At 40.5% G+C, this 27,993-nt stretch overlaps 1 protein-coding gene across 10 annotated transcripts in view; it reads right to left on the reverse strand.

Moving 5' to 3' along the window:
• The window catches only part of MAP3K13 (mitogen-activated protein kinase kinase kinase 13), a 165,875-nt gene that overhangs the window by 37,867 nt on the left and 100,015 nt on the right, over positions 1-27,993 (reverse strand). For 9 of the 10 annotated variants that reach the window (XM_059391354.1, XM_059391357.1, XM_059391358.1 and 6 more), the window contains one exon: positions 5,073-5,632. In XM_059391354.1, the coding sequence (XP_059247337.1) occupies positions 5,073-5,547 (475 nt within the window). In that variant the 5' untranslated portion in view covers positions 5,548-5,632. Of the gene's footprint in view, positions 1-5,072; positions 5,633-11,993; positions 12,210-27,993 lie in introns of all 10 variants that reach the window. The other variant, XM_059391360.1, reaches the window with a different exon arrangement.

Raw genomic sequence — 27,993 nt, forward strand, 5'->3', positions numbered from 1 at the left:
TGACCTTTTCCATACTTGTGTTTCCGTCTTTTTGTTTGCTGGTTCAGATTTGATACCTTTTTCTTTCTTTATACAATTTCCTCAGGCTCAGCTCTTAGGTTAGAGTACCATTTCCTGGCTTTTGCTATACCTTCTAACTTGCCACCCAAAAGGGCTTCGCTAGTTTTTGCAGAGAGCAGTAATGAATGAGTGTGTCCCTTTTACTGTAACTTTGCCAGCAGTGAATACTGTCGATAGTCTTTTGGGTTCTAAGTTATTTAGGTGTAAATAATGTTTTATACGTTTGCACTACTTCATTCATTCATTCATTTAGACTTATTTATTTGAGAGAGAGAATGCACACAGGGGCAGAGGCAGAGGGAGAGGAAGAGAAACGCAAGCAGCCTCCTCACCAAGCAGGGAGTCCAATGCGGGGCTCAAACTCCCAACACAGAGATCACAACCTGAGCTGAAACCAAGAGACAGACCCTCAACTGACTGCACGACTCAGGCACCCCAAGTTCACACCACTTTAATTGCCAGGGATATAGAATATTTTTCCACATTTGTTTAATGCTCACATCCACTTTGCATGGATTGTCACATTTCTGCTTTGTGCATTTATCTGTCAGGGGTCTCACAGTTCTCATAAATGTGAAGAAGTTTTTCTATTTCTTTGATACCTATGAAGAGAATTTTTTTTTTTTTTTTTGATAGACAGAGATCACAAGTAGGCAGAGAGGCAGGCAGAGACAGAGAGAGTGGGAAGCAGGCTCCCCGCTGAGCAGAGAGCCCGATGTGGGGCTCGATCCCAGGATCGAGCACACAGGGATCATGACCTGAGCCGAAGGCAGAGGCTTTAACCCACTGAGCCACCCAGGCGCCCCTGAAGAGAATTTTTTAAAACAACTTTGTATTTTATTATTTTTTGAACAAAATGTTTTCATAGATGCCTGTCATTTCCTTTGTAATATCTTCTATGGCCTAGTCAATCTTCTGAGAATGATCTACAGTTGATTTTTTAAAAAATTGAACCTATACATCCAACTGGAGTTTTTCTTGGTGTGTGGTGTGAGGACTGAGGCGCAGTAATTTTTTTCATGTTGTTACTGAATGATTCCAAACCAATCTGTTACATAATTCTTTCTTTTCATATCATTTTATAATGTTTGTATTATAATTTGCTACATTTTTAATATATATGTATTTTTAAAGTAAACTCTACACCCAACATGGGGCTCGAACTCACAGTCTCAAGAACGAGAGTCGCATGCTCTACCATGCCAGCCAGATGCCCCTACAATTTATTGTATTTTTAAGTAAATAATGCCTATTATATAGGATTTTTATGAAATGGGAAACACCAAAGGATGTTGAAATTATACTAGAGAATAAAATTTTCCTCTGCCCAAAGTAGCTCATGCCTGTGTTATTCAGTTGTGATTAGCAAAGTTTTAATTATCCACAGAAAAATAGAGGGGACCACACTGGTAATCCGGGAACAGAGCATTAAGTGACACTTCAACCACTTTTCCATAAATCCTTTCCCTGGAACTAATTATCAGAAGTAAAACTGACTGATATGATTTAGTCCTTTTACCCCATCCCAATGTCCCTGACAATATCTAGCTGGGAGCCAGGGAATAGGAAAATGACAGGAAAACGAATGATAGCAATGAGGATGTGCAAAACTGGGGGCCCCAATAATGGAATTATCCCCGATAATGGATAACGATGTACCAATGGAACCTGCCTGTGTTCCCTCTAGGGTTCGTCCCAGACTTTCTGCTTTTATATCTGTCCATTGGTACTCCTCCCCAGCTTCTATCTTCTGATTCATCACTACGACTATTTTCTTAATTCTAACATCTACCGTGATCTCTAAGGCCGAGAAAAAGCCCCAGGCCCACCCACTTTTAAGGCCTAAGTTCTCCTTTGTTTGTATTCAGAGATGGCTATGATAATACTGGCTTTAGGCCTGGGAGCTATTTGGCAGAAAAATAATTCTATTACACATACTACCTCACTTAGACTTCACTACCAACCAACTAAATGGGAGATGAAGAGCGCATTAAGATTTCTGAAAAATCAAGCGAAGTTTCCCCGTAAGTATTGAATGCAGAGAACAGCTGTTCTGTGTGCTCTCCTTTGGTTGACTGTAATCCAGGATTAAAGATTAGCTCCCGGATCCCAGAGCTGACAAGGAAAAACTACCTTAGTTTCTGGCTAGTGAATCTCTTTCTGGGCCCCGGCCACATCAGCCCACAGGAGGATAGCCTGTCACCTGCTGAAGAGTCAGGCAGCTATAAGCCGCCCTGTAAGCTTAAGCTGACCAGGCCCGTTTCCTATTTACTCTTGAAATAAGCCTTTCTGTCAGTCACATAATCAATCAGAAGACAATTAAATACAAATTTACAGGACAATTAAAAAAAATTTTTTTATTTAAGTAGGCTCGATGCCTGTTATGGGGCTAGAACTCGATTCTAAGCCCAAGACCTGAGCTGAGATGGAGAAATTGGACTCATAATGGACTGAGCCACCCAGGCACCACCACCTCCCCCAAATTTTAAAGCTCCTTTTGATGGATACATAGGGTGTGTCTGTTTCCCCTCTTTATGAGCCTGAACCTTGATGCTGCATTTGGATCCTGAGATCTCCAAATTACCACCAAAATAATTATCAGACTGAACAAGTTAAGACCCTAAAAGCCCAATGTAGTTTTATCACGTAAGCAGATATAAGTAGGTTTTGTGTCTAAGCAGAGAATAGGGAACTTTTTAAAAAATAATAAATTAAGGGTGGTCATTTCTGGGTTGTGGGATAACAAGTGATTTTTAATTTTCCTCTTTATGTTTATCTTTATTCCCATTTTAAAAAATAATAACACTGTTTAACTTTGAAATCCCCAACCTTTGTGTGACAAGGAACAACTTTTTAATTTCCTGAAACTTTAAGACCATAGAGGGGGAAAGAAGGGTGGAATGTGCAGGATGTATGAAAGACAGTGAGACAGACAGACAGAACAACCTTACAGACTGACAAAGATGTTCTGCATGTACAGGAAAGGATGCTGTGACGGACAGGAAAGAATGCTGTGACTGATAAACCCTGGAAAGCACAACTGGGATCCACAGATTTACCAGCAAATCCCAATACACTTATGAGGAAAGTGTATAGAGGGAGAGGTTTAAGAGAGATATAGGTTTAAGGAAAATATTTCAGAAATCAGAAAAACAATACACAGAGAAGTGGTCAATAGTGACTGAGGTTGACTGGCTGTTGTGGAAAAGCGGTCAATCATCTCAACTGAAAGATATGAATATATATATATATATATATATTTAATTTTTTTAAAGATTTCTATTTATTTATTTGAGATAGAGAGAGAGAGAGGGCATGAGCAGGGGGAGGGGCAGAGGGAGAGGGAGAAGAAGGCACCCTGATGTGGGGCTCGATCCCAGGACCCCTGGATAATGACCTAAGCCAAAGTCAGACATTCAACCGATGGAGCCACCCAGGCACCCCCAGATGAATATGTTTTTAAGAGAGAGTCACAGAGTCCAACATTCAGTTATAAAACAAATAAGACAGACTCTCATTTCTGGTCTACATTTCCGGTCCTTTCCAAAATTTCTTGATGAGAGAACTGTTAACAATGGAATCACTTATATAAGCCTACAATTATGTGTATAAAAAGCCTCAAAAAGCCAGGAAACCTTTTAACCCAACCATTCCTTTTTTAAAAACTTATCTTCAGGAAATCAAAGATATAGTAAAAATGATCACAGACATAAAGATATGTGTGAAAATTAAGTAATAAACAGTTGTTCATTGCAGTATAGCTCATGATCACTAAAAAATAACAAATTGTCAAGGAATAGAGGATTGCTTAAAGAAATCTTGGCACATACACATAATTTAGTATTATGTAGGTATTAAAAATGCTGAAGTATATTTCATGATATGGGAAATATTCAAAATATGAAATGAAAAGGCATAATAAAATAATTTGACTCTGTTTTTTTTTTTTAAAGCACACACAAACACACATAGTAAGACTAACATAGCATATACCAAAAACCTTAATAGTGGAGACTGAGGATCATAGATAAATATTTTTACTTTTGGGGGGACGCTTACTTGTATATTCCAATTTAACCATATATATTACTCTTGCTATCAGGAAGAAAAAAACTCCTTTAAAGAATAAAATGAAGTGATAAAGAACACTAGGGCCATGTGCTCTCTTTCCTTCAGAAGCATAATGCTTGAATTGGAATAGATGAATATGGATGTTATACCGTGATGGGAGTTAATTTACTTTTTAAAAAGCTGTGGGGTCTAGACATAATAATGCTTCTTAAGATTGGTTGTATATTTGTTCTTTCCTCACAATGTGAGCTTTCTGTGTCTGGGCTGTAAGAAAATGATTCGTTTTTACTACAGTCTAAGCCAGGACACAATCTTCAGGCACGAAACCACATGGCATCATTAATCCAGTGGCCATCCAGTGGCCATCATTGCATGAACTTTCAATAAAAAAATTTTCAAACATGCACTATGTGATTTATTTTTGTTATGTATCTATACAACTTTATTAAAATACCAAACATATATGAAAACATGGATGAAAATAGAAACTTAAAATGATGATAGCATTTTCTAGCATTTTCTTCCTCCTAACACTGATACCTCTAGACTTGATACCCCTAGACTGGACAACTACAGAAGATGGGCTTTGGCCAGAAAAGACCAACCAAATGTGAATCTGTTGCAGTCAGAAGGTTTTTAGGAGATCGGTATAGGGTATTCATCTGGCACTAAGGTTTTGTTTTTTTTTTTAAGATTTTATTTATTTATTTGACAGAGAGAGACCAAGCAGGCAGAGAGGCAGGCAGAGAGAGAGAGAGAGGAGGAAGCATGCTCCCTGCCAAGCAGAGAGCCTGATGCAGGACTCAATCCTAGGACCCTGAGATCATGACCTGAGCCAAAGGCAGAGGCTTAACCCACTAAGCCACCCAGGCACCCTGGCACTAGGGTTTTAATCGAGGTTATCCAGGGAATGGTGGTGGTGTGTTTACACTGCAGCTTACCTTGCTGCTGCAATTTGTAATCAGTGGAATATGCCTTGCCAATGATATTCCATACAGGCCTTAAGCATCCAAACAGTCCTTCCAGAAACCCGCCACTGCCGCTGCCGGATCTGCTGAACTGGATCTTGATGTCTTCAGTTCCACTTGTGCTCTCTCCATCCACGGTGTTGCTGGTCCCCTGAGACATGGCCATCTCTGATTCATCGTGTTCCCTCAGCTGAAGAACGCTGTTCTCAAACTGGTCCCTGGAATCCTCACTTACACTTGTCAACACTGTTGTGGTGATGGGGCTGTTCATGCTCTCGGATAGCTCTGTTTGTGCCACCCCCTTTTCCTGCTGGTCCTTAAGGAGTGTGGGGGAAGGGTGGTTCCCCACAGGCATGAGTTCATCCTGGAGTCTGCTGAAGGTCCTGCTTTCACTCGAGGGCAAGTGTGGGGAAGAGGAGCAGCTCAGGGGCTCCTGCATGTTGGCCATGGTGCCATGAGTGTGCCCAGGATCCTGAGATGACACTCAGAGGATTAGTGGCACAGAATTCGGATGTAAGAGAGGGCTCCAAAACCTGGGGAAAAGAGGAGGAGGACATGAGATCACCCTTCTCTGAGTCACCCACACTACCACACTTCTGCTTATAATAATAAAAACATTGAAATGATGGGGATTGGTTAAACACCGGTATACATCCAAATGGTGGGATACTGTGCAGTAATTACAAATCACGTTGTAGAAGAGTCCTTACAAACCTGAGAAAGCGTTCATGACATGTTAATATAAAAAATAGGTTAGAGCCATATATCCAACATAATCCCTTACAATTTTTTAGTTTTTATTTAAATTCCAGTAAACATACGGTATAATATTAGTTTCAAATGTACAATAGAGTGATTCAACACCTCAGTACGTTACCTGGTGCTCATCACAACACGTGTACTCCTTAATCCCCACCACCTGTTCCACCCATCCCCGGCTTTTAAATGGAAAGGACATACAAATACATATATAAGAAAAAAGACTGGAAGAATATATCCCAAGAATTAACTATTGTTAATTATTAACTTTTGTTAATTCGAGGTGGTTAGATCTGGGAGGGATTTACGTGGTGTTTTTCAAAATATTCCAAGCATTCTGCATTAATATGTCACTATGGAATGAATGTTTTTGTCCCCTTGCTCCAAAATTCATACGCTGAAGCTCAATTCCTTTGGGAAGTGGTTAGGTCATTAATCCTCACAGGGTTAATGCCCCTTTCTCAAAGAGATTCTGGAGAGACTCCCCTTGCCTCTTCTGCCCTGTGAGGACACAGTGAGAAGACCGCTGTCTATGAACGAGGGAGCAGGCCCTAACCAGACGTATCAAATATTCCAGTGCCTTGATCCCGGACTTCCAGCCTCCACAACTGTGAGAAATACCTATCTGTTGTTTGAGCCATCTTGTCTCTGGTATTTTTGCTATAGCAGCCTAAACAGACTGGTAAATATTATATATTAGGTTCCTAATCAGAAAAAAAAAATTGTTTCCCTTTCCAAAATTAAATGTCTTGATAAACATTGTTTTATTAGGAACAACATCCTGCTCAAATTTTTTCTGTTTTCTTTAGTGTTTTTTTCTACTGGGGCATTGTTGTGTTTTCTAGGGTATTCATTAAGTCATGGAGGTAAATGTCTCACATAAGTGACAACACAAATCCCTGAGATGTAAAATCTGTTTTTACTATAATGTGTCAAATCTGGAGCAACAAACTAAGTCCCAGTGCTTTAAACTTATTCTTTGCTTCTGATCTGTCCATTAGTACCAATTGGGGCTACCCAATCCCTGAAAATAAAGACATGGAATTGTCTAGATTGGTCAGCTCATGCAAATTCAATCTTAAATTTAATTCATTGTCTCTTATCAGAAATTTACTTTCTTTATAAATCCTTATATAATAATTACTCCTTCCTTCACTCTGTACTAAATATCTAGGATATGTTTAACAGGAGCCAGGGTATAAAGATAATCTCACTTTACAGAGGGGGCAAGAAACAGACCAACAGTGATTGACAGCACAGTGCTTATCATGAATCAACCAAGCGCTCCGGGAGCACAGAAGAGGGAGACACTTGGAGGGCTAGCTGCCCAAAGGTGCTAACTCTTGATCAGTGTTAGAAGTGTAGAATCTCACTGAGTTGGCAAGAAAGGGGTGAGAGAAGAAGGGGTGAGTGAGAGAAGAAGGAGAGGGTCCAACAGGGGTGGAGAAAGTATGAACAAGGGCAAGGATGTCTGAAAGAATATATGACAGTGGGGCGCCTGGGTGGCTCAGTGGGTTGAGCCGCTGCCTTCGGCTCAGGTCATGATCTCAGGGTCCTGGATCGAGTCCTGCATTGGGCTCTCTGCTCAGCAGGGAGCCTGCTTCCCTCTCTCTCTCTCTCTGCCTGCCTCTCCATCTACTTGTGATTTCTGTCAAATAAATAAATAAAATCTTTAAAAAAAAAAGAATATATGACAGATTGAAGTAGCTGGAGTGTAGGCTGTATGGACATATACAGAGAGAAAGAAAAGAATGGAGAGAAAGTCAGGGATGAGGGGCGCCTGGGTGGCTCAGATGGTTAAACCTCCACCTTCGGCTCAGGTCATGATCTCCATGTCTCGGGATGGAGCCCCACGTCAGGCTCAGCATGGAGTCTGCTTCTCTTTCTCTCCATTTGCCTCTCCTTTGGTTGTGTTCTCTCTCACACTCTCTCTCAAATGACTAAAATCCTTTTTAAAAATTCTACAAAAAAAAAAAAAAAAAGGACCATTTTGAAAGGAGCTTTGTATGCTAGGCTAAGAGTCTTAAATTTTAGTTGATGGGGGTCATAGTATCCCATATTGGGGGTTACAGATAAAAAGAAACTACCCCCTTTTTATAAATTTCTCATCTGGATTACTGAGATCCAAATTTTAAGCATTTTTTTCATTGCGATACCCTATGAATAGCTTGTGTGAATGAACCAATGAAAATACCCTTTCCGGGGCACCGGGGTGGCTCAGTGGGTTAAAGCCTCTGCCTTCGGCTCAGGTCATGATCTCAGGGTCCTGGGATGGAGCCCCACGTCGGGCTCTCTGCTCAGCAGGGAGCCTGCTTCCCTTCCTCTCTCTCTGCTTGCCTCTCTGCCTACTTCTGATCTCTGTCTGTCGAATAAATAAATAAAATCTTTAAAAAAAAAAAAAAGAAAGAAAATACCCTTTCCTTTGAAGTCTCATTCATTCATGTAAACATATACTAAGCTCCTATTATAAGCTATACGATGTGTTAGGAATTAATGAATGGTACATAGGCTTCTGCTCTATAGGAACTTACAATCTAGAGGGAAAGACCAATGGACAATAAGAGCCATGTGGTTAGATTTATGGTACACAGATATGAACAAGGTGCTACAGGAGCTCAGAAAAACAAACATAAAATACGTCCAGAGAAGTCATAGAGGAAATGTTGCTTGGGTTGGAGGGTAAATGAGATAAAAGTGGGACTAGACATTGAAGAAAGTATTGGGAAGTGGTGGGCCCAGATGAGAAACTAAAGCTTTTGGATTTTATCCTCAAGACAACAGACAGCCATTAAGAAATTTGAATTGAAGGAGTGATTTGGTCCAACTTTTAATTAATTAATTTATTTTATTGTAAAGATATTATTTGAGGAAGAGCACACATGTGCATGCACATGGCGGGAGGGGTAAGGGAACAGACTCCCCGCTGAGCAGGAAGCCTCATGCAATGCCGGGCTGATCCCAGGACCCCTGATCATGACCTGAGCCAAAGGCAGACACTTAACCGACTGGCCACTTGAGCACCCCTCAAATTTGTAATTTGAAATTACATTTATAGAAGTAGAGGTTGGATTGAAGGGGAAACACCGAAAGTCAATGTGTCCCTTAGGAAGAAGACTTCAAGTGGGAATGATGAGGGCCCGAACCAAGGCAGGAGCGGTGGTAATGAGCAGGAGGGGATAGATTGAAGAGGCAGAATAAGCAAGATCTAATGATTGATTAGACTTGGGTATGGGTAAGGACAAGGGAAAAGAGAGGAAGACTTTCGGATAACTTACCTGGGATAATGGATAGATGGGCAATATCATCAACTGAGATATGAAATATCACAAGAAAGAAAGGTTTGGAAAGAAGGTAATTAGCTCAGTTATAGACAGGGAGGGCTTGAGTCTTATTGAGTGTGTTATGCACTGTACCCGGCTATTATTTATGTTATCTGATTTTTTTTTTTTTTTAAGATTCTGTATGTTTACTTGACAGAGATCACAAGTAGGCAGAGAGGCAGGCGGGGAGAGAGGGGAAGCAGGCTCCCCGCTGAGCAGAGAGCCCAATGCGGGGCTTGATCCCAGGACCCCGGGACCACGACTCGAGCCGAAAGCAGAAACCCCAACCCACTGAGCCACCGAGGCGCCCAATGTTATCTGATTTTAAAAAGACACTTTGTAGAGAGGGATTTGAAGAGATAAGGATGGGGGGGGGGTCCTTTAGCTTAGGGCAGAAGTATCAAAATAATACAAGGGTGAACCCAAGTTAAATTAAAAATATACTAATTAAATATATGCTAGGAGCTGCGCTTTGCACTAAGCTAAGTTCTGTGGATACAAAGTATTACTGTTACCGTTACTACTTCTAATGATAAATGAGACTAAGTGTCTTAAAATTTACAGAGCCCAGTATGCATAATCAGCAATATAGTGGTAAAACAGCTCTGCAGGGGGGAAAAAAAGGTGGGGGGAACACAACAAAACAAAACCGGGACACTCTGATTTGTAGTGTTTACTGATTTCTCTGGTATAAATACTCCCACCATGGCAGATTTCAAGCTAATAATAGTTGAGTAACCTACCTGCAAAGTTACTACTGGCTCTTATAAATTGGTATGTAAGTCAGCACCAGCACTGTAATCCTTGTAATAGTGTCATTCTCATTTTACAAAGAAATAAAAACCTTTTTAAGGTCATCAACTGGGTAAGTGGTAGAGCAGAAATACAAACAGAACTCAAAATTCAGATCGCCAAATTCCATTGTGGTTTTTTGTAACACCAAAGCACCTCTTACAACAATTTTTGCTTCCTCAGGGTGCTTCACGGGTTAAAAAAGTGCTGTGGGCTATGATCTTGACCTAAACATTTGATCCCTGTGCAAGAAGTCAGGGCATGGAATCATGATGCCTAGTCTTCACAGAAACTAAGGCCTCCAGAGAGGTGTTCTGTTACCCAGAGTTGTGCAGAGGGCAGACGGTAATGCGGACTGGAGTGGCTCACTCAGGCTGAATGAAAGAGGTAGGACTTGAGATGAACCTTCGAGAGGAAGATGATTTGAGACCCACCAAAGGAAGGAAGTCAGGGAGGCTGAGAGCATTAGCAGACGCAAGCAGAAACCACCAGGGCATGTGTGAGAAGGCTGGTAACTCAGAAATAGTGAAGCAGCCAGCTACTGTCAGGAGCAGTAACAGCAATGCCTTACCTGCTTATAGGGGCTCTGAAACCCTATGAAATAGCGCAGATGGTTTTTCCCTTTAAGCAAATCAGAGAGACAAAGTTGGGTGGGATGAGGTTAGGTTAGGGGGGACTTGAATTCTCGGGCATGCAATAATATAGGGGCTAGGAAGTTGCCTGGGAATAGAAGGCCGGAGGCAGGCACAATTGAAAAGAAAATACTAGCCAGAGCCCTCTGCTACCGCAATAGCTACTTGCTGAATTGACCGGTATTTCCCTCACCCCGTCCTCCCCACCCCATTCCTTTCACGCTGATCTCTCAGCTCTGACAGTGCTGATCCCTTCATTTGCTTTCTGGCTGATCTCCTGCCACAACCTTGAGCTCTCCTGTCTTTGGCCTTTCCTATGTTGCTCTGCCTGAGGTCTTTTAAGACTGCTGACTTGATACTATTTGACCTGGCCCCTGCCTCAGCAGTTCCTTCCAATCTGCCTTTGCTGTCGGGACTCGTGGCTACTCTGTACAGCACAGGGTGTACATTATGCTTTTGGCTCACAGCAAACTTGAGGATAATGCAAATACCCAAAAGTGTATGTGAATTTCAGCCAAACACCTATTTGTGCAATTTGTTCTTTGAATCAAACTCTAGGACTTTATGTTAATTCCTGATAAATTTCCATTTTGTCCATTTTTATCCTGAGTTTCTCCCTAATGACACCATACTGGAATGAGCTCATACCAAAAAGTTAGGAAAAGATGAGTTTGTTTTGTAATCTCTTCCTCTTTCTAGGAGGTTAAGGATGCACGTGAAGTAGAGTTGTGCCCACGGGTACAGGTAATGAGTTAAAGGAAAACGATTTCAGCACACTCATCACACTCGGTTTGATATTTATCCAGGAATATCGTCCAACCCACTTGCTTTACCTCTGCGGTCACATTCATAGGTCCAAATTCAAATTCATAGGTTATTGCTGACTTGCTCGATACAACCGCTCATCAGCGGCAGAGTAGGATGAGTCCTCTCCTCACGCTATACTCTTTCTCTGGACCGGTTGTTTGTTGACACAGACAAAGAGAAACAAATAGCTATGATATCATGACTACTGATGAAAAAACAGTAGTAATTCACAGGGTTATTCTCGATGCCCTAGAGCCACTCCCAAGGAAACACAAGTACCCACCTAGAGGAGTGACTGCCCCAGTCTACAGAACAGTGGAAGGCCATCCAGCTACTGCAACTCAGCAGTGCTCTGGAAGGGGACAGGGGCGAGAGACACCTCAAAGCGTGTATAAAGTTGTGTGTAGTCCAAGAGGCTTCCCTCTGTTCACTAAGAATAGCAGATCCAATCTCCACCAACATAGGCGGAGATGGAGGCACAAGAACAAAAGGGGAAAAAATCATCACCATGACTCTCTTAAAATATGATCAGAGCTGACTACATTTAAGAAGAGTGTAGGAGGAGAAAAATATCTAAATTTTACCTGTGTGTATGCGTACGCCCACGCACTGCCACCGCACAGCGAAGAAGCTGGTATGTGGAAACAAGGAACACAGGGAGCCCCACCAGCTCTGCTCTGTCTTTTGCCCTCTCCATTCCTCTCTCCCTGCCCAGAATTGGCTCCGGCACCCTGATGGCAACTGACTGCTTGGATCTTTTGATTCATGAGAAGTCAAAGCTAGTATTTACTAGAAGGGAACTGGAAAAAAAAAAAAAAAAAGGCAAAAATTTTAAACCTCGAGAGCCAAATGGAAAAAGCTAAGCGAGAGCAGGACGGGACAAGGGTGAGGTTGGAATGTCACCTTTATCAGCAAGGAGCTCTCTGGGCAGGGCTGCGGGGGACATTGTGTTGCTATCTTTCTGGGCTCCTGAATCTATCTGGAGCTCAAGGCAGGGCCTCCGTACCTGCCCTCCAAGCACACTTCCCTTGCCCTTTGAATTTCTCAGTCTCAGGAGGAGGAAGTGGTTTGTGCAAAATTAGTAAGCAAGGGTTGGAGATGGCGGCAGCTGTGCATTTGCCAGGGCACTGCCAATTTCTGGAAATTACCTTGGCTCTGTGCCTAAATGGATTCAGCACTGAGAAAAGGGGATGGGAGAGGCGATGTGGCCAAACAGCCCTTGAATTCTTGTGCTTTTATACACATCTTCCCAGGTTGCTAATAAAGGGTAATTTTATAATAGATCTGATTTTGAGGTTTCTATCATAAATATGTGTAAATCAAAGCTTCTGGAAATTTCTGCCCCATAGAGAAAGTTTTCAGTGTGACTAACATTGGATAAAATTATAAATTAAGAATTATTGCTGAGATTTCTTGAGTGGTGCTAAGCTCTTCCCAAGCTGTCTTCTCTTCACTTGGCATTTTCTTGCTTTACAATGAACGCAACTCTGCCATCTCTAAAATTCATATAACAGTATCTAGAGCATAAGAGAGATTTCTGTTATTAGGGCATCACCCATTTAAAAAGTGGGATTAAGCTACTTGTTCATAGTAATAACATATATTGATCTTCCCAGGATAGAGGTCTGTCCCTGAGAGGTCTGTCTGGATTTGAACTTAAAAAAAAAAAAAAAAAAAAAAGACAGCTTTTTCTTTTCTTTTTTTTTTTTTTTAAAGATTTTATTTATTTATTTGACAGACAGAGATCACAAGTAGGCAGAGTGGCAGGCAGAGAGAGAGAGACAGAGAGAGAGGGAAGCAGGCTTCCTGCGGAGCAGGGAGCCCGATGCTGGGCTCGATCCCAGGACCCTGAGATCATGACCCGAGCCGAAGGCAGCAGCCCAAACCACTGAGCCACCCAGGCACCCCAAGACAGCTTTTTCTAATAGAATTAAAAAACCCTACGTATGTGATCTAACACCAGATCAAAAGAGTGGCCTACACATTCCTCCAAAGCAGCTCCAGCCACATCGCATCCAGCAAGCAGTCCCACCAGGGACCAGCACCACTCCAAAGTGACTCCTGCCTTGGGGAGAGGGGATGACAACTGCACGCATCTGGTCCACCACACGCATCCAGTCCACTGCAGCCGGGACAGGCAAATCTTCAAAGAGTGCAGAGACAGTGCCCTGATCTGACTACTCGTCTTGCCCACCCACAGAAACCTCTCGAAGGCAGCATATGGAGGAGAGAGCCCTGCAGTTCAGGGTCACTACCACCCTGGGTATTTGGTTTGTCTGCAGGGCCCGCCCACCAATGAAAGCTTCTCAAGGGGACAATACAGGGAGGGTGTCCTGCAGTCCAGTGTGACCTGCCCAAAGGGGTTGAGAGGGCAGGTACCTGGTCTGACGGCAGACACTGCCCAATCACAAGCTCACAGCAGCCTCAGACAGACCCTTAACAGCACGGGGACCAAACCTGCCCACAAGATGCAAAGTGAGCCATTGCTGCTGACAAGACTGAAGACCAACGAAGCTTAGCCACAACACTGGGGAGCCAGAGGCCTGAATTCATGATCCTGAGATCAAGACCTGAGCTGAGATTGAGTTGAATGCTTAACCAACTGGGCTACCCAGGCGCCCCTTTATGTAGGTTTTCTTCTTCTTCTTCTTCTTCTTTTTTTAAAGATTTTATTTATTTATTTGACAGAGAAAGATCACAAGTAGGCAGAGAGGCAGGCAGAGAGAGAGGGAAGGAAGCAGGCCCTCTGCTGAGCGGAGAGCCCGATGCGGGACTAGATCCCAGGACCCTGAGATCATGACCTGAGCCGAAGGCGGTGGCTTAACCCACTGAGCCACCCAGGTGCCCCGTGTTTATTCTTCTTTTAAGAAGATTTTATTTTCAGGGCACCTGAGTGGCTCAGTGGGTTAAGCCTCCGCCTTCGGCTCAGGTCATGATCTCAGGGTCCTGGATCGAGTCCTGCATTGGGCTCTCTGCTCAGCAGGGAGCCTGCTTCCTCCTCTCTCTCTCTGCTTGCCTCTCTGCCTACTTGTGATCTCTCTTTGCCAAATAAGTAAATAAAATCTTTAAAAAAAAAAAAAAAGGAAGATTTTATTTTCTTAAGAGCAAGAGCACACAAGTCGGGGAGGGGAGGGACAGATGATGCCCTGTCTTGCAGGGCTTGATCCCAGGACCCCAAGACTATGACCAGAGCCCAACTGACTGAGCCACCCAGGCACCTCTATGTAGGTTTTTAAATGAATAAAGATGCTTTATTTTCAGAGTTGTAGACTATCAACTTAACATGAAATAAAAATCTGTAAAGCTCCCAATACCTTAAATGCTAAATACCTTAAATACTAAACATATTTTTTTTTAAAGATTTTATTTATTTATTTGAGAGAGAGCAAGCAAGAGAGAAAGCATGAAAGGGGAGGTCAGAAGGAGGAGCAGACAACCCCTGGAGCTGGTAGCCCGATGTGGGACTTGATCCCAGGACTCCAGGATCGTGACCTTAGCTGAAGGCAGTTGCTTAATCAACTGAGCCACCCAGGTGCCCTAAAAATATTTCTTGACCAGAATGTTTTCTCTGTAACTCCATAAATACTTAATGAATAATATGTACTATCCTTAAGTATGAATATTCTAGAACAGAATCAACAATTTCTTTTTTTAAAAAAAGATTTTATTTATTTATTTGACAGAGAGAGAACACAAGTAGGCAGAGAGGCAGGCAGAGAGAGAGGGAAGCAGGCTCCCTGCTGAGCAGAGAGCCCAATGCGGGGCTCGATTCAGGACCCTGAGATCACGACCTGAGTCGAAGGCAGAGCCACTGAGCCATGCAGGTGCCCCAGAATCAACAATTTCTGACCTAAATCTAACTTGCCATATGAAGCAAGTCAATAACTAAATAAATGCACTTAAAATGTCTTAAATAGTAAGACACAGACATATATGCCTTTAAGTATACAATATTAGGGGTACCCCTTATGATTTGTCTTTCAAATAAATAAATAAAATCTTTAAAAAAATAAATAAATATACAAATATTAATATAAAAATAATACATAAGCATTCCAAGAACATAAAATAGCTTTAAAAGGTCAAAAGTGGTTATCACTCTTCTAAATTTTCTGTATTTCCCCAAATATAGAAAATTTTCTATATTTCCCCAAATTTCTTCTTTTAAATTTTCTGTATTTCTCCAAATTTCTTCTTTTTTAAAAATTTATTTTTGGGAAAGAGAGAGAAAGAGAGAGAGAATGAGCTTGAGGTTTGTTGGGGGGCAGAGGGAGAGGAGGAAGGAGAGAAGCAGATTATGTACTGAGCATGGAGCCCCCATGAGATCATGACTTTGAGCAGAAAAGAGTCAGACCCTTAACTGACTGAGCCACCCAGATGCCCCTCCCCAGATTTCTGTTATTAGCATGTACTACCTAATCAGAAGTTTTCAATCCAAATATCTGTTGCTTTAAACACACAGACTAATGAGCCAACTTTACTACTTTTGCATATGGGAAAAATCATATAAAATGGTAAGGACATTGCTGGGAAGCCCAACAGTGTGTGCTGAGGCTTGCAAACAGGCTTAAATAATTATAAACTGAAAACAAATAAAAGAATAAAAAACAGATGACAATGAGGAAACAAAAGTTGATGGCTCCTATTTTGTTTTCACCTTTTCTACTAGCAAGAATCATATTCAAGCTAGACAAGTTAGAGTAATCATGACGACAAGAACGGAAACTCAAGGCAGATGAAGAGACAAAGGTATGCTGGGGTGTTGAGATTATTTCCAAATTCTAAGTTCCATATGAATAACATGTTAAGGCACTAAAATTCTTACATTTAGGATCACACAAACAACCTTTGGTAAAGAATTATCGTTAGGAACTGTGAGCTATTCATGGAAAAGGAGAAGATAGAAAAATATCCTAATTTTTAAAAAAAGGGAAAGGGAGGATTATAAAATATGTAGAATGAGGAACTTGAATTAGTTCCTGATAAAAGCATAACATGACCAGGACACGCTGAAACACACCCAGGACACGCTGATTCCTCAATGACTGTTAGCCAATTAAATCCTTAGCTAGAAAAACGAAGATAAAAATATGTCCGTCTACTCAATATGCATGTGAAATTGAGGGGCAGGAGAGAAAGGGCAAATGGAAGACACATTTTTCTTAAGGAAAGTAGGAAAATGAGAAAAACGGCAAGAGCAGGGAGATCAATCCACTTAGAACTTGAGACACACTGAGCTTTTAACATTCATTCGAAATTATAAATGAAGACAGAATCAATAAACAGAGAGATACAGGGTCAAAAGGGCAAAAAAAAAAAAAAAGATGGAAAAGAGGAGAGGAAAATCCCAAATGTATGCAACTTCTTTTTCATATTTAATTTCCTTTGTCTCTAATTTAATTACAGCAGCTATTTTACATTCCAGGTTTTACCTAAATTGGGAAAGACAAGGAAGGCTGGAGGTAGCTAGCTTAAATGTTTGGGAGAGTATTAATGCTATATCATTCTGGCACTTGGGAGAAAAAAAACTAATTTCCATGCTTCTAAGACTATAATGTTAAATTAGAAGCTAATTTTATTGGTTCAAGAAAGTAACTCCAGGAAAAGACTGCTTATGCTTTCAACGAAAGGGCAATGAGAACATAGAAGAACCACAGCAGAACCGTGGTCCCAAGGGAGATCATGGAATGTTCTTCCCCAGAGATCTGCATGTTTCTACACCGTGTTGTGCACACACAAAGGCGATCTGCCCTTCAGGGAACTGCCTAACCCCACGCCTGCATCTCGCATCTTCCAGGAATGGTTTCTGCCTTCACAGCTTGCCTTCACTCTCCTCAGGAAGACCTGATCTCCAGGGCAAAGTCTAAAAAGTTTGCTAGAGCTCTAGGCCTAGAGAACTCTGTACAATGGCAACTTCCCACAAATTTAGAAGAGTCATAAAAAATAAAAATGAGTGATCTCCGGGTTCAAACTCTCTGGGTCCTAATACTGATTCTGTCCATGGGAAAACACCTTCCTGATCTTTGCGTGTCTCAGTTTCCATGATCAGAAACTGAGATAATATAGGGAGACTGCCCTCACAGGGTGGTGATGAGGACAAATGGGAAAACTCCTGTAAAGTGTGTGACATATCCTGAAACAGAGTAAGCACTCAATAAAAGTTGGCTATTATGTTTTAAATTAATAAACATTTTATTTTTAAGGAAGAGAGTATATGCTTTATTAACAATACCTACATAATTAAAGGAGTAAGATCAAATGAAAACATAATACTTTATTTTAAAATTTAGCTTAATTTTAACAGTTAAAAAAGGCAAGGAGGATTTTATTCAAAACTATTGCAATAGGGTAGACAGACTGAACTCAACTCCCGTAAAACAAAAAAAAAAGCAGGAGGATTTGTAAATGCTGGGGTAAGGAATGGGAAACTACTGTGTCCGGTAGTTTCAGGTATGGGGGGGACAGTGATTTGACAACTCTGTGTATTACGCTGTGCCCACAAGAGTAGTCACCATCTGCTGCCCTGCAGCACTATTACAGTACTGGTGACTCTGTTCCCTATGCTGTCTGTGCCTTTCATCCCCGTGATTTATTCATTCCGTAACTGAGAGTCTGTATCTCCCACTCCGCTTCACCCATCTTGTCCATCCCTCCCCACCCCATTTCTGGCAACCATCAGTTTGTTCTCTGTATTTATAAGTTTGTTTCTGCTTTTTTATTTGTTCATTTGTTTTGTTTTTTAGATTCCATATGTAATTGATATCATATAGTATTTGTCTTTCTCTGTCTGACTTATTTCACTTAACCTAATACCTTCTAGGTCCATCCACATTGCTACAAATGGCAAGATCTCATCCTTTTTTTTTTTTTTTTTTTTATGGCTGAGCAATATTACAGTGTGTGAGTGTGTGTGTGTGTGTGTGTGTACATGCATATATATAAATACATATTTATACATACACACATACCACATCTTCTTTATCCATTCATTGAGTCGATGGACGCTTAGGTTGCTTTCATATCTTGGCTATTGTAAATAATTATATGATAAACATAGGGGCACATATATCTTTTTGAAATAATGTTTTCATTTTCTTTGGGTAAATACCCAGTAGTGGAATTACTGGATTGTATGGTATTTCTGTTTTTAATTTTTGGAGGAAACTCCATATTGTTTTCCACAGTAGATGTACCAATTTTACATTCCCATCAGCAATGCACGAGCATTCCTTTTTCTCCACATCCTCGCCAACACTTATTTCTTGTCTTTTCAATTCTAACCATTCTAACAGGTGTGAGGTGATATCTCATTGTGGTCTTGATTTGCATTTCCTTGTTGATTAGCGATGTTGAGCATATTTTCAGGTGTCTATTGGCCATCTGTATGTCTTCTTTGGAAAAAAAATGTCTATTCAGGTCCTTTGCCCTTTTTAAAATCAGATCGTTTGCCTTTATTTTGGGTGTTAAGTTACATAAGGTCCTTATATATTTTGGGTACTAACCCCTTATCAGTGTATCATTTGCAAACACCTTTTCCCATTCAGTAGGTTGCCTTTTCGTTTTGTTGATGGTTTCCTTGGCTGCACAGAGAATATTAAAAGAGATTTGTCCTTGGTTAATTCAGGACTATAACCACGGAAAAAACGAAACCTTAAAGTTGTCCCAAAGGACAGCTATTTCCATTTTATAATGAAAAGACTCTTATTTCCCAGGGGTTAAGTAGAGCAACTTAGCCCAGAAATAAGCAATGGCCTGTCCTATAGGATCTGATATCCCTATTCATTGGCCCCAGGTCCTGAATCCCCTCTGACCATTCTTGTATCTCTACGCCTTGTCTAGTCTGCAAAAAATAAAAAGGATCTAATTTAAAGAATTACAATAATCCCCTAACTAGGAGACAGCATGAGTAACACAAGTTAGTATTCTGATGTTGACAATAAACACATAATTACATTACCTCTTATAAGTATCACTGTCTTAAGTACATAGTACATGTTTTATTTACTATGTCACCTCTAATTTGTTTACTATGTCACCTCTATTTTCCTTTGTAGATTAGGTATGTTTCTTTCTTTTTTAAGATTATTTATTATTAGAGGGAGAGCACAAGTGCACAGAGAGTGGGGGGAGGGACAAAGGGAGAGAATCTTCAAGCAGACTCCCGGATGAGCATGGACCCCAATGTGGGGCTTGACCTCATAACCCATGAGATCATGACCTGAATCAAAACCAAGAGTTGGATGTTTAATCAACTGAGCCACCCAGGTGCCCCCAGACTAGATATGTTTTTTAAAGAATAAAATAAGCAAATCTAACTAGAAATTAATTCATAGTCCAAATATACTAGGGATTAAACTGAAGCAAACTTTTTATGCTGTACATAATCATTTTTCTGAATTAAGATTTTCTGAAGTCTGTGCGGATACTGCTTGGATGGTGAGCAAGCAGTAGAAGCAGGCACAATCACTGAAGTAGGACCCTACCTTAGCCTGAGCTAATAATAGCAAATGACGCAAGTGAGGAGAGTCCAGTGAGACTGCTTACAAAAGGCAGGAGCAGGAAAAGCAGCAGGGACGGTTTTATGCCCCAGAGCTAGGAACCCCCAGCAGGCTTTAACTGTGGAGGGGAAAGAATGATCACTAGAACCAGAGTAGCTACAGAAGAAGGTCATCCAACAAGAACTGTAGCCTTTGGTAGAGTGATGCAACCAAAGTGCACTGACCTGACAGGGAGGGAGCGAGGGGAGTTAATACTGAACCTCAACCTTACTTTCCTCTTGCTTTCAAAGACCCTGCAGGTGCTTCCTATTGGTTGAACCTAATAGCAAAGCAGAGGGCAAGGAAGTCCACTGATGCAGTTCATACAAGCCAGCTTCCAGAAACACAGAACAGGGTGCTTTGAGAAAGGCAGGAAGTGGATCTGATCCTAAGTGCCGAACCAGTGGAGATCCTGCTGCTAAAGGCAGAGACACAAAGTTCAAAGCTGGAAATGCAACAGACAGTGCTGAGCCTCAGAGGTCTACCTGAGCCTAAGAGGTCTACCTCTGGCTTCTGAATCTTTTGGTTTGGTGAGAAAACTTGGACTCTGGCATCAGTCATGCCATGCCACATTCTGCAGAGTTGCGTGTCCGTTAGACAGCTGTCCAACCTGGGCTGGGAAGTATTTTTCCCTCTAAACGTATAAGATTCAATTTATTACACTTAGGTCATCCATGAATCTCAATACTGTATAATATGTTCCCCAAAAAGCATTTCATCAGTGAAAATTAAATGATACCTATATTATGATTATTATGGAGGCAGTTTGCTATACATGGGTTCTGAAAAATGGGCATCTTCATGGGATTCATGTGAGTATCAAATGAGATAGTGGACCTGAAATGGCTATTTAAGCCTCAAAGTAGTATTCTCATGCTAGTTGTTGCTATTCAAATATATGTCAGCCAGAGGGAGGTGACAGATGTGCACTGCTTGGTAAGAATTGGTTAGCTCTGCTGTCAGGAGCTACTGTTCATGACTCTTGGCAAGTGAGAAAGAAGAGAAAATCTTTTTGCATAAATCTGTATTATGAAAGTTCTTTTTTCCCATTAAATTTACTGTCATTATCTGGACTATTTAGTTGAATACTAAAATATAAAGTAGAGGTATGAATATAACACATTCTGTACCTGTTTTATGCTATGTAACATTCAAACCAAATAACACATTGCCATCTTAGTATAACAGAGTTACTGAAGAGCATCAGTAACAGACTTCCAGTGATATATTTGGAATGTCTCACAAGGCAGCAGATCCTGCACAGTGCTCCTGGGCAGTCCTCCATGTACTTGGCAGGCAAGAAGTCATCAAGGGTCCTTCTGCCATGCTCAGATTGCTTAGGAATGATGGAATCATAGATTGTTAGAATTGGAGGGAGCAAACATTAGGTCACGACTCCTATTTTCCAACAGAAATAACTCATCAGTTTGTAAATTCACCAGAAGCAGAATGCAAGTATCATTTATGCCTGCACCTCCTCGTCTCTCTTCTTTCCCTTCCTTCCAGCTTTAGCACTGAGTTCAGAACCTGATATAATATGATGTAATTTCTTTTTTGGGTGAGAGAATTTTACATACACACAAACTCACACATTCACACGCCGAGGGAGCAATATGATAAACAGTGTATTAATAACAACAACGTTGTTGAGATTATAACCACTCACTCCTCTTCACTTACCTTAACTTTCTTAATCCTCACATCAACCCTTTGAGAAAAGCGTTATTATTACCCCCTGATAAGAACAGATAAAGAAATGGAGGCACAGGGAATTCAAATGACTCACTACAGCTACCAAGTGGTAAAGACAGGAGGCAAGCCCAGCCCCACGCCAGTCCCAAAGGCTGAGCCTGGGTCCAAGTCCATGGCCACAGTTATGGCACTCCACTGTCAATATTAAAATGGACTTCTATTTAATTAAGAAATTCCCAATCAGAAAAATATGGACTTGACTCACATTTTACCTTGAGCTGAGGTTCTATGTTTAGGAAAAAGCTAAAAATTCTTAGCAACAAATAAAGTGGAGAATTCTAAACTATGCCCACCTTATGTAGGGTCTACTCCATTATATTTGCACTTAACTTCTGTACCCACACTAATACTGTAGCTTCTAGTCATATGTGGCTATTTAATTCAAATGAATTAAAATTAATTAAATTGAAAATTTAGTTCCTAAGGGGCACCTGAGTGGCTCAGTGGGTTAAAGCATCTGCCTTCAGCTCAGGTCATGATCCCAGGGTCCTGGGATTGGGCCCCACATCGGGCTCTCTGCTCACTGCTTCCTCCTCTCTCCCTCCCTGCCTGCCTCTCTGCCTACTTGTGATCTCTCTCTCTCTGTCAAATAAATAAATAAATAAAATCTTTAAAAAAAATTTTTAGTTCCAAGTTACTCTAGTCCATTTCAAGCGCTCAGTAGCCACATGTGGCTAGTGGCAACCATACTGGACAGGGTAAAATAGGACACTGCACTTTCATCACAGAAAGTTCTATTGTACAGCTCTGCTCTATATGTTTTACTCTCCTTAACAGATTTGCTTATTGTGGGAAGTGATAAAGATAGTAGCTTCCCTTAGTACATGAGGATTTGCTAGATGCATAGAACTCCATTACTTCTTTGAAAAATAACAGGTTTAGAGGTGCCTGGGTGGCTCAGATGGTTAAGCATCTGCCTTCAGCTTAGGTCATGATCCCAGGGTTCTGGGACCTGCTTCTCCCTCTCTCACTCCTCCTGCTTGTGCTCTCTGTCTCTCTCCCCTTCAAATGAATTAGTAAAATCTTAAAAAAAAAAAAAATGTATTAACAGGTTTGCTATCAAATTTTGGTAATATCTGTGAATGAAATTTAAATACAGCTTATTCCAAGGACTTCACCAGGATCAAATTAGAGGGTTTGTTTTTAAAAGATTATTTATTTATTTATTTATTTATTTGACAGAGAGAGAGAGAGAAAACACATACAAGCAGAGGGAGTGGTAGGCAAAAGGAGAAGCAGGCTCCCTGCTGAGCAAGGAGCCCCATGTAGGACTCAATCCCAGGATCCTGGAATCATGACCTGAGCCAAAGGCAGATGCTTAACTGACTGGGCCACCCAAGCACCCCAAATCAAAGATTTTTTAAAAGGCTTCTCCAAGGGATGCCTGGGTGGCATAGTAAGTTAAGCGACCAACTCTTGGTTTTGGCTCAAGTCGTGATCACAGGGTGTTGAGACAGGGCCCCATGTTGGGCTCTACAGTTCGCACAGAGTCTGCTTAAGGATTTTATTTATTTATTTATTTGACAGAAAGAGAGAGAGAGAGAGAGAGAACACAAGCAGGGGTATCAGGGGAGGGAGTAGCAGGCTCCCCACTGAGCAGGGAGCACAATGCCCCATTCCATCCCAAGACCCTGGGATCATGACCTGAGCCAAAGGCAGATGCTTAACCAGCTAAGGCTCTCTTTCCCTCACCCTTGTCCCTTCCCCATGCATATGCATGTGCTCTCTCTCTAAAGTAAATATGTCAATCTTTAAAAATTATTTATTTATTTATTTATTTTTTAGATTTTATTTATTTATTTGACAGACGGAGATCACAAGTAGGCAGAGAGGCAGGCAGAGAGGGAGGAGGAAGCAGGCTCCCTGCTGAGCAGAGAGCCTGATGCGGGACCCGATCCCAGGATCCTGGGATCATGACCCGAGCGGAAGGCAGAGGCTTTAACCCACTGAGCCACCCAGGTGCCCCTAAAATTTTTTTAAAATAATAAAGAAATCAAAGGATTTTCCAAGAGTCCAAAATCAGGTGTCTAAAATGATGAGAAAAGCAGAAGGAACAATTTTCAAATACCTAAGTAGTTTCAACAGTCATTTGTGGAGAACTTGAAAGTTGAAATTGTATTTTTGCTGTTTTCATAATTACCCTTCCTTGAAGTCTCTAATCACTGGACTAGTGTAGGTGAAAGGCAGAGAAGTAGGGGAGGACTAATGGAGAGAAGGGTGAACAAGACCAGAAGTTTCTAGCAAATCACCAACAGCTCTTGTCACTTCTCAGAGAAAACAGTATTACAATAACCAGGATAAGAACTCCATGAGGAGCAAGGAACTCTAGTCTCTGGATCCAATGTCCAACTGTAATTGAGAAGTAATTAAAATCATATTAGTGAAAGATCCCACTGCTTTAGACTTTTTAACTTAATGATATTTTGTTCTCCTTCCTCAGCATTGTTTTTGTTCACAGACGAGTCCTTAGTTTTAATTTTTTAAGATAATGATTCAATCCAGATGATACGCTAGAAAAAGTATCCTAGAAAAAAGAACAGTTTGGGCTTTACCAAGAATAGAAATTTGAAATTGGCAAATTCCAATCATTTTTCACCAGTCCCATGCCATTGTTTTGGAAGGTGAATCTGACTTTATGCTAGAGAGTAATCTAAACCCGTTCTTCAATTATTCATTGGGGTAGTTTCCATTTCTATTTCTAGTATATAGCTGAAATTTGCAGACTACTAAAGGATCCTTGGTAAGTTCCATCTGTCCAAGATCAGGATGACAAGGAAGAACATCAATAACTATTAAATATTTATTCTAAGTGTTAAAAAAATAATAAATGTGCAAGACAGTTCTAATGGAAAAAAATAAATTCAGAATAACAAACTGTGATCGAAATTGGATGTAGTCCCTCAATACAAAGATTTATACTATGTAGCATGGAATTTAAAGACATATTCAGCTGCCTCCCTTCAGAAATTATAATCTGAACTCATTATGAGTGCACATTTTCAAAATATGTGTCTCTAAGAAATGTATAAATTACATTTATACAATTTAAGAGCTAAAATTTAAAAATCCACAATAGAAGTTACTATTTGAAGTAATACTAGTAAATCTATTTGCAAATATTTAAAAATCCTTTTGAAATGGTAATGATTGCTTTATTATTATATTTTTTTATTAATTTGATTTTCTTTGGCTTCAATGTCTGGTATGAAGCCACTAGTCAACTCACTTGCCATTGCTTCTCATAGCTCTTAGTAAACCAGTCTGACTAGTTAATATGTCCTTATCATTTGTCATGGGGTGGGAACCAGACAAGCAAACTTGTTAAAAAATGTGTGCAAAATAAGAACAGTTAGGTTTTATACAAAGGCTTAAAGAATCTTCCTTGACTCATGATTTTCATGAGTAAACCATGAGGGTTTGTACATGGACTATTTGAGGTCTATTCTGGCTATGTGGAAACACCCCACCCTCACCCCCTGCCACCCTTTTCTGTTTCTAAATAACTGCTTGCAAACTTATGTGTATGTGTGTTTAGCTGTTCCTAAAAAAAATCATGGTCTATATCACAACACTTTGTAAAGTGAGGACAAGAAGAGACAACTTGTGGAGCTTATAAAATGGAGAACCCACAAAATCCCAGTGGCCAACTAATAGCTTTGAAGGGGGTGTAATTGTTTTTTGTGATTTCTACTTCCAAAAGGAATGGATATAACATAAATTGTCACTTGCTTCCCTTCATAATCCATGAAAGAATCTTATTCATGGGGCATCTGGGTGGCTCAGTGGGTTAAACCCTCTGCCTTCGGCTCAGATTATGATCCCAGGGTCCTGGGATCGAGCTCCACATCGGGCTCTCTCCTCTTCGGGGAGCCTGCTTCCCCGCCTCTCTCTCTCTGCCTGCCTCTCTGCCTACTTGTGATCTCTGTCAAATAAATAAATAAAATCTTTTTAAAAAATCGTATTCATGTGTTGAGCTTATTTTTGTATTAAACTTAATGTCTTTATTTCATTTTATTACTAACACTTAACATTGTAAGTGATCGTTCTCTCTCTTTTTTTTATTTTTAGCAGAGAGAAAGAGCAAGATCACAAGGAGGCAGAGACAGAGGGGAGAAGCAGGCTTGCTGCTGAGCAGAGAGCCCGATGAAGGGGCTCGATCCAAAGACCCTGAGATCATGATCTGAGCCACCCAGGTGCCCTGTAAGTGATCTCTTTAATATGTATGTTTCTTTCACTAGAAGAGAAGCATGCTGAGGGTAGGGACTATCTTCTGTTTTCCCCAACACCTAGCATGGAAACTGACATGAATAAATTCTTATGAATTTATGAATTGAGGTAAAAAGGCTTTTCAAAATTTAAAAGTAACACTTTTAAAAAATGTGTTCCAAAACGCTTTTAAGCTTCGGGTGAATCTCCTGAAGTCTAGAATTCCCGAATTTATGCAGCATGATTTTATAAATATCAATCTGTGTTCTTCGACACTGATGGGTCTTAAGAGTTCCAGCCTATATTCCTAAGGCAAGACACATATATCCCTGGAATTGTTTCAATTGCTTTTGATCCATCTCCAACTTCACTTCATCTTTCCTTAAAACTACCACCCAGAATCATGCCCGAAATGTCACTGCTCCTGTGTTTGTAGATTAAGAAGATACTGTTTTTTATTTCACTCCTAGACTCCTTCTGATGATGTCCAACATGTTATTGGGTCATGATCAAACACTGAGCACATTTCACCAGTGAATAACTTGCCATTACTGCCAAGTTCCTCCCAGGACCATAATGAACCAGGCCATAATGAATATTATAAATAGTTGCTTTCCCCACATCCCATTACATTATGCTTATAATGTGTTGCAATAGGAAAGAATGTACAGCTTCAAGCTAGAAAGACCTTATTGGAATCCTAGCCCTGCCACCTACCTAGTTCTGCCATTTACTTCTTTAATAAGTTATAGAAATAGCTCAATTGTATATTGGCATTAATAAACCTCCCTTTTAGAGTTGTTATAGATAAAAATCAATCTAACAGGCATTTTTTTATTTACAAGAGTGAAGACATAGAAGGAACCTAAGTGTCTATCGATAGATGAATGGATAAAGAAAACGTGGTGGGTAGAAATAGACAATGGAATATTATTCAGCCATAACAAAGAATGAAATCTTGCCATTTGCAACAACAATGGATGGAACTTGAGGGCATTATGCTGAGTGAAATAAGTCAGCAGAGAAAGACATAATATATTATCTCACTTACACATGGAATCTAAAAAAACAAAAACAAAAACAAAACAAAAAAACCCAAGCTCACAAATACAGAGAACAGACTGGTGGTTGCCAGAAGTGGGGGGTAGGGAGGGCAAAATGGGTAAAGGGTGTCAAAAAGCACAAGCTTCCACTTGCAAATAAGTCATGAGGATGTACTGTACAGCATGTTGATGACAGTTAATAATACAGTATTGCATATTTGAAAGTTGCTAAAAGAGTAAATCTTAAAAGTTGTCATCACAAGAAAAAATTTTGTGATATGTATGGTGATGGATGTTAACTAGACTTGTTATGGTGATCACTTCATGATGTATACAAATATCTAGTCACATTATTGTATACCTGAAACTAATATTACATGTCAGTAATAACTAAAAAAATCTCCTAACAAGCATTTTATTGAGAACTAACTATAAACTGAAACCTTCAAATGTTCTTTCTGTCATCTTGGCATTTCTCACCAAAATACATTTAATTTCAACTGAAAAATATGAATATTTCACTCTATATGCATACCTTCTGATTTTTTCTAAATAGCTAACAAGAGTTCTAGCTAAACCTGGTAGGCTGAGCCACCCAGGCGCCCGGCTGAATACATTTTATTCAGCCTACCAGGTTTAGCTAGAACTCTTGTTAGCTATTTAGAAAAAATAATAAAAATAAAATAATAAAATAAATAAAATAATAAATAAATAAAATAATAAAAATAAAATAAAATACATTTTATTTATTTATTTGACAGACAGAGATCACAAGTAGGCAGAGAGAGGAAGGAAAGCAGGCTCCCTGCTGAACAGAGAGCCCGATGCGGGACTTGATCCCGGGACCCTGAGATCATGACCTGAGCCGAAGGCAGCAGCTTAATCCACTGAGCCACCCAGGCGCCTGGCTGAATACATTTCATTTGCAGTTCTCCCCATCCCTGCACAAAATCACACTAAGATGAAGGTATGGCAGATGAAAGGAAGGAAGGAAGGAAGAAAGAAAGAAGAAAGAAAGAAAGGAAAAGGAGAAAGAGAGAGAGAAA

This window comes from Mustela nigripes, chromosome 2 (genome assembly GCF_022355385.1).
Source record: "Mustela nigripes isolate SB6536 chromosome 2, MUSNIG.SB6536, whole genome shotgun sequence".
Classification (NCBI taxonomy): domain Eukaryota; kingdom Metazoa; phylum Chordata; class Mammalia; order Carnivora; family Mustelidae; genus Mustela; species Mustela nigripes.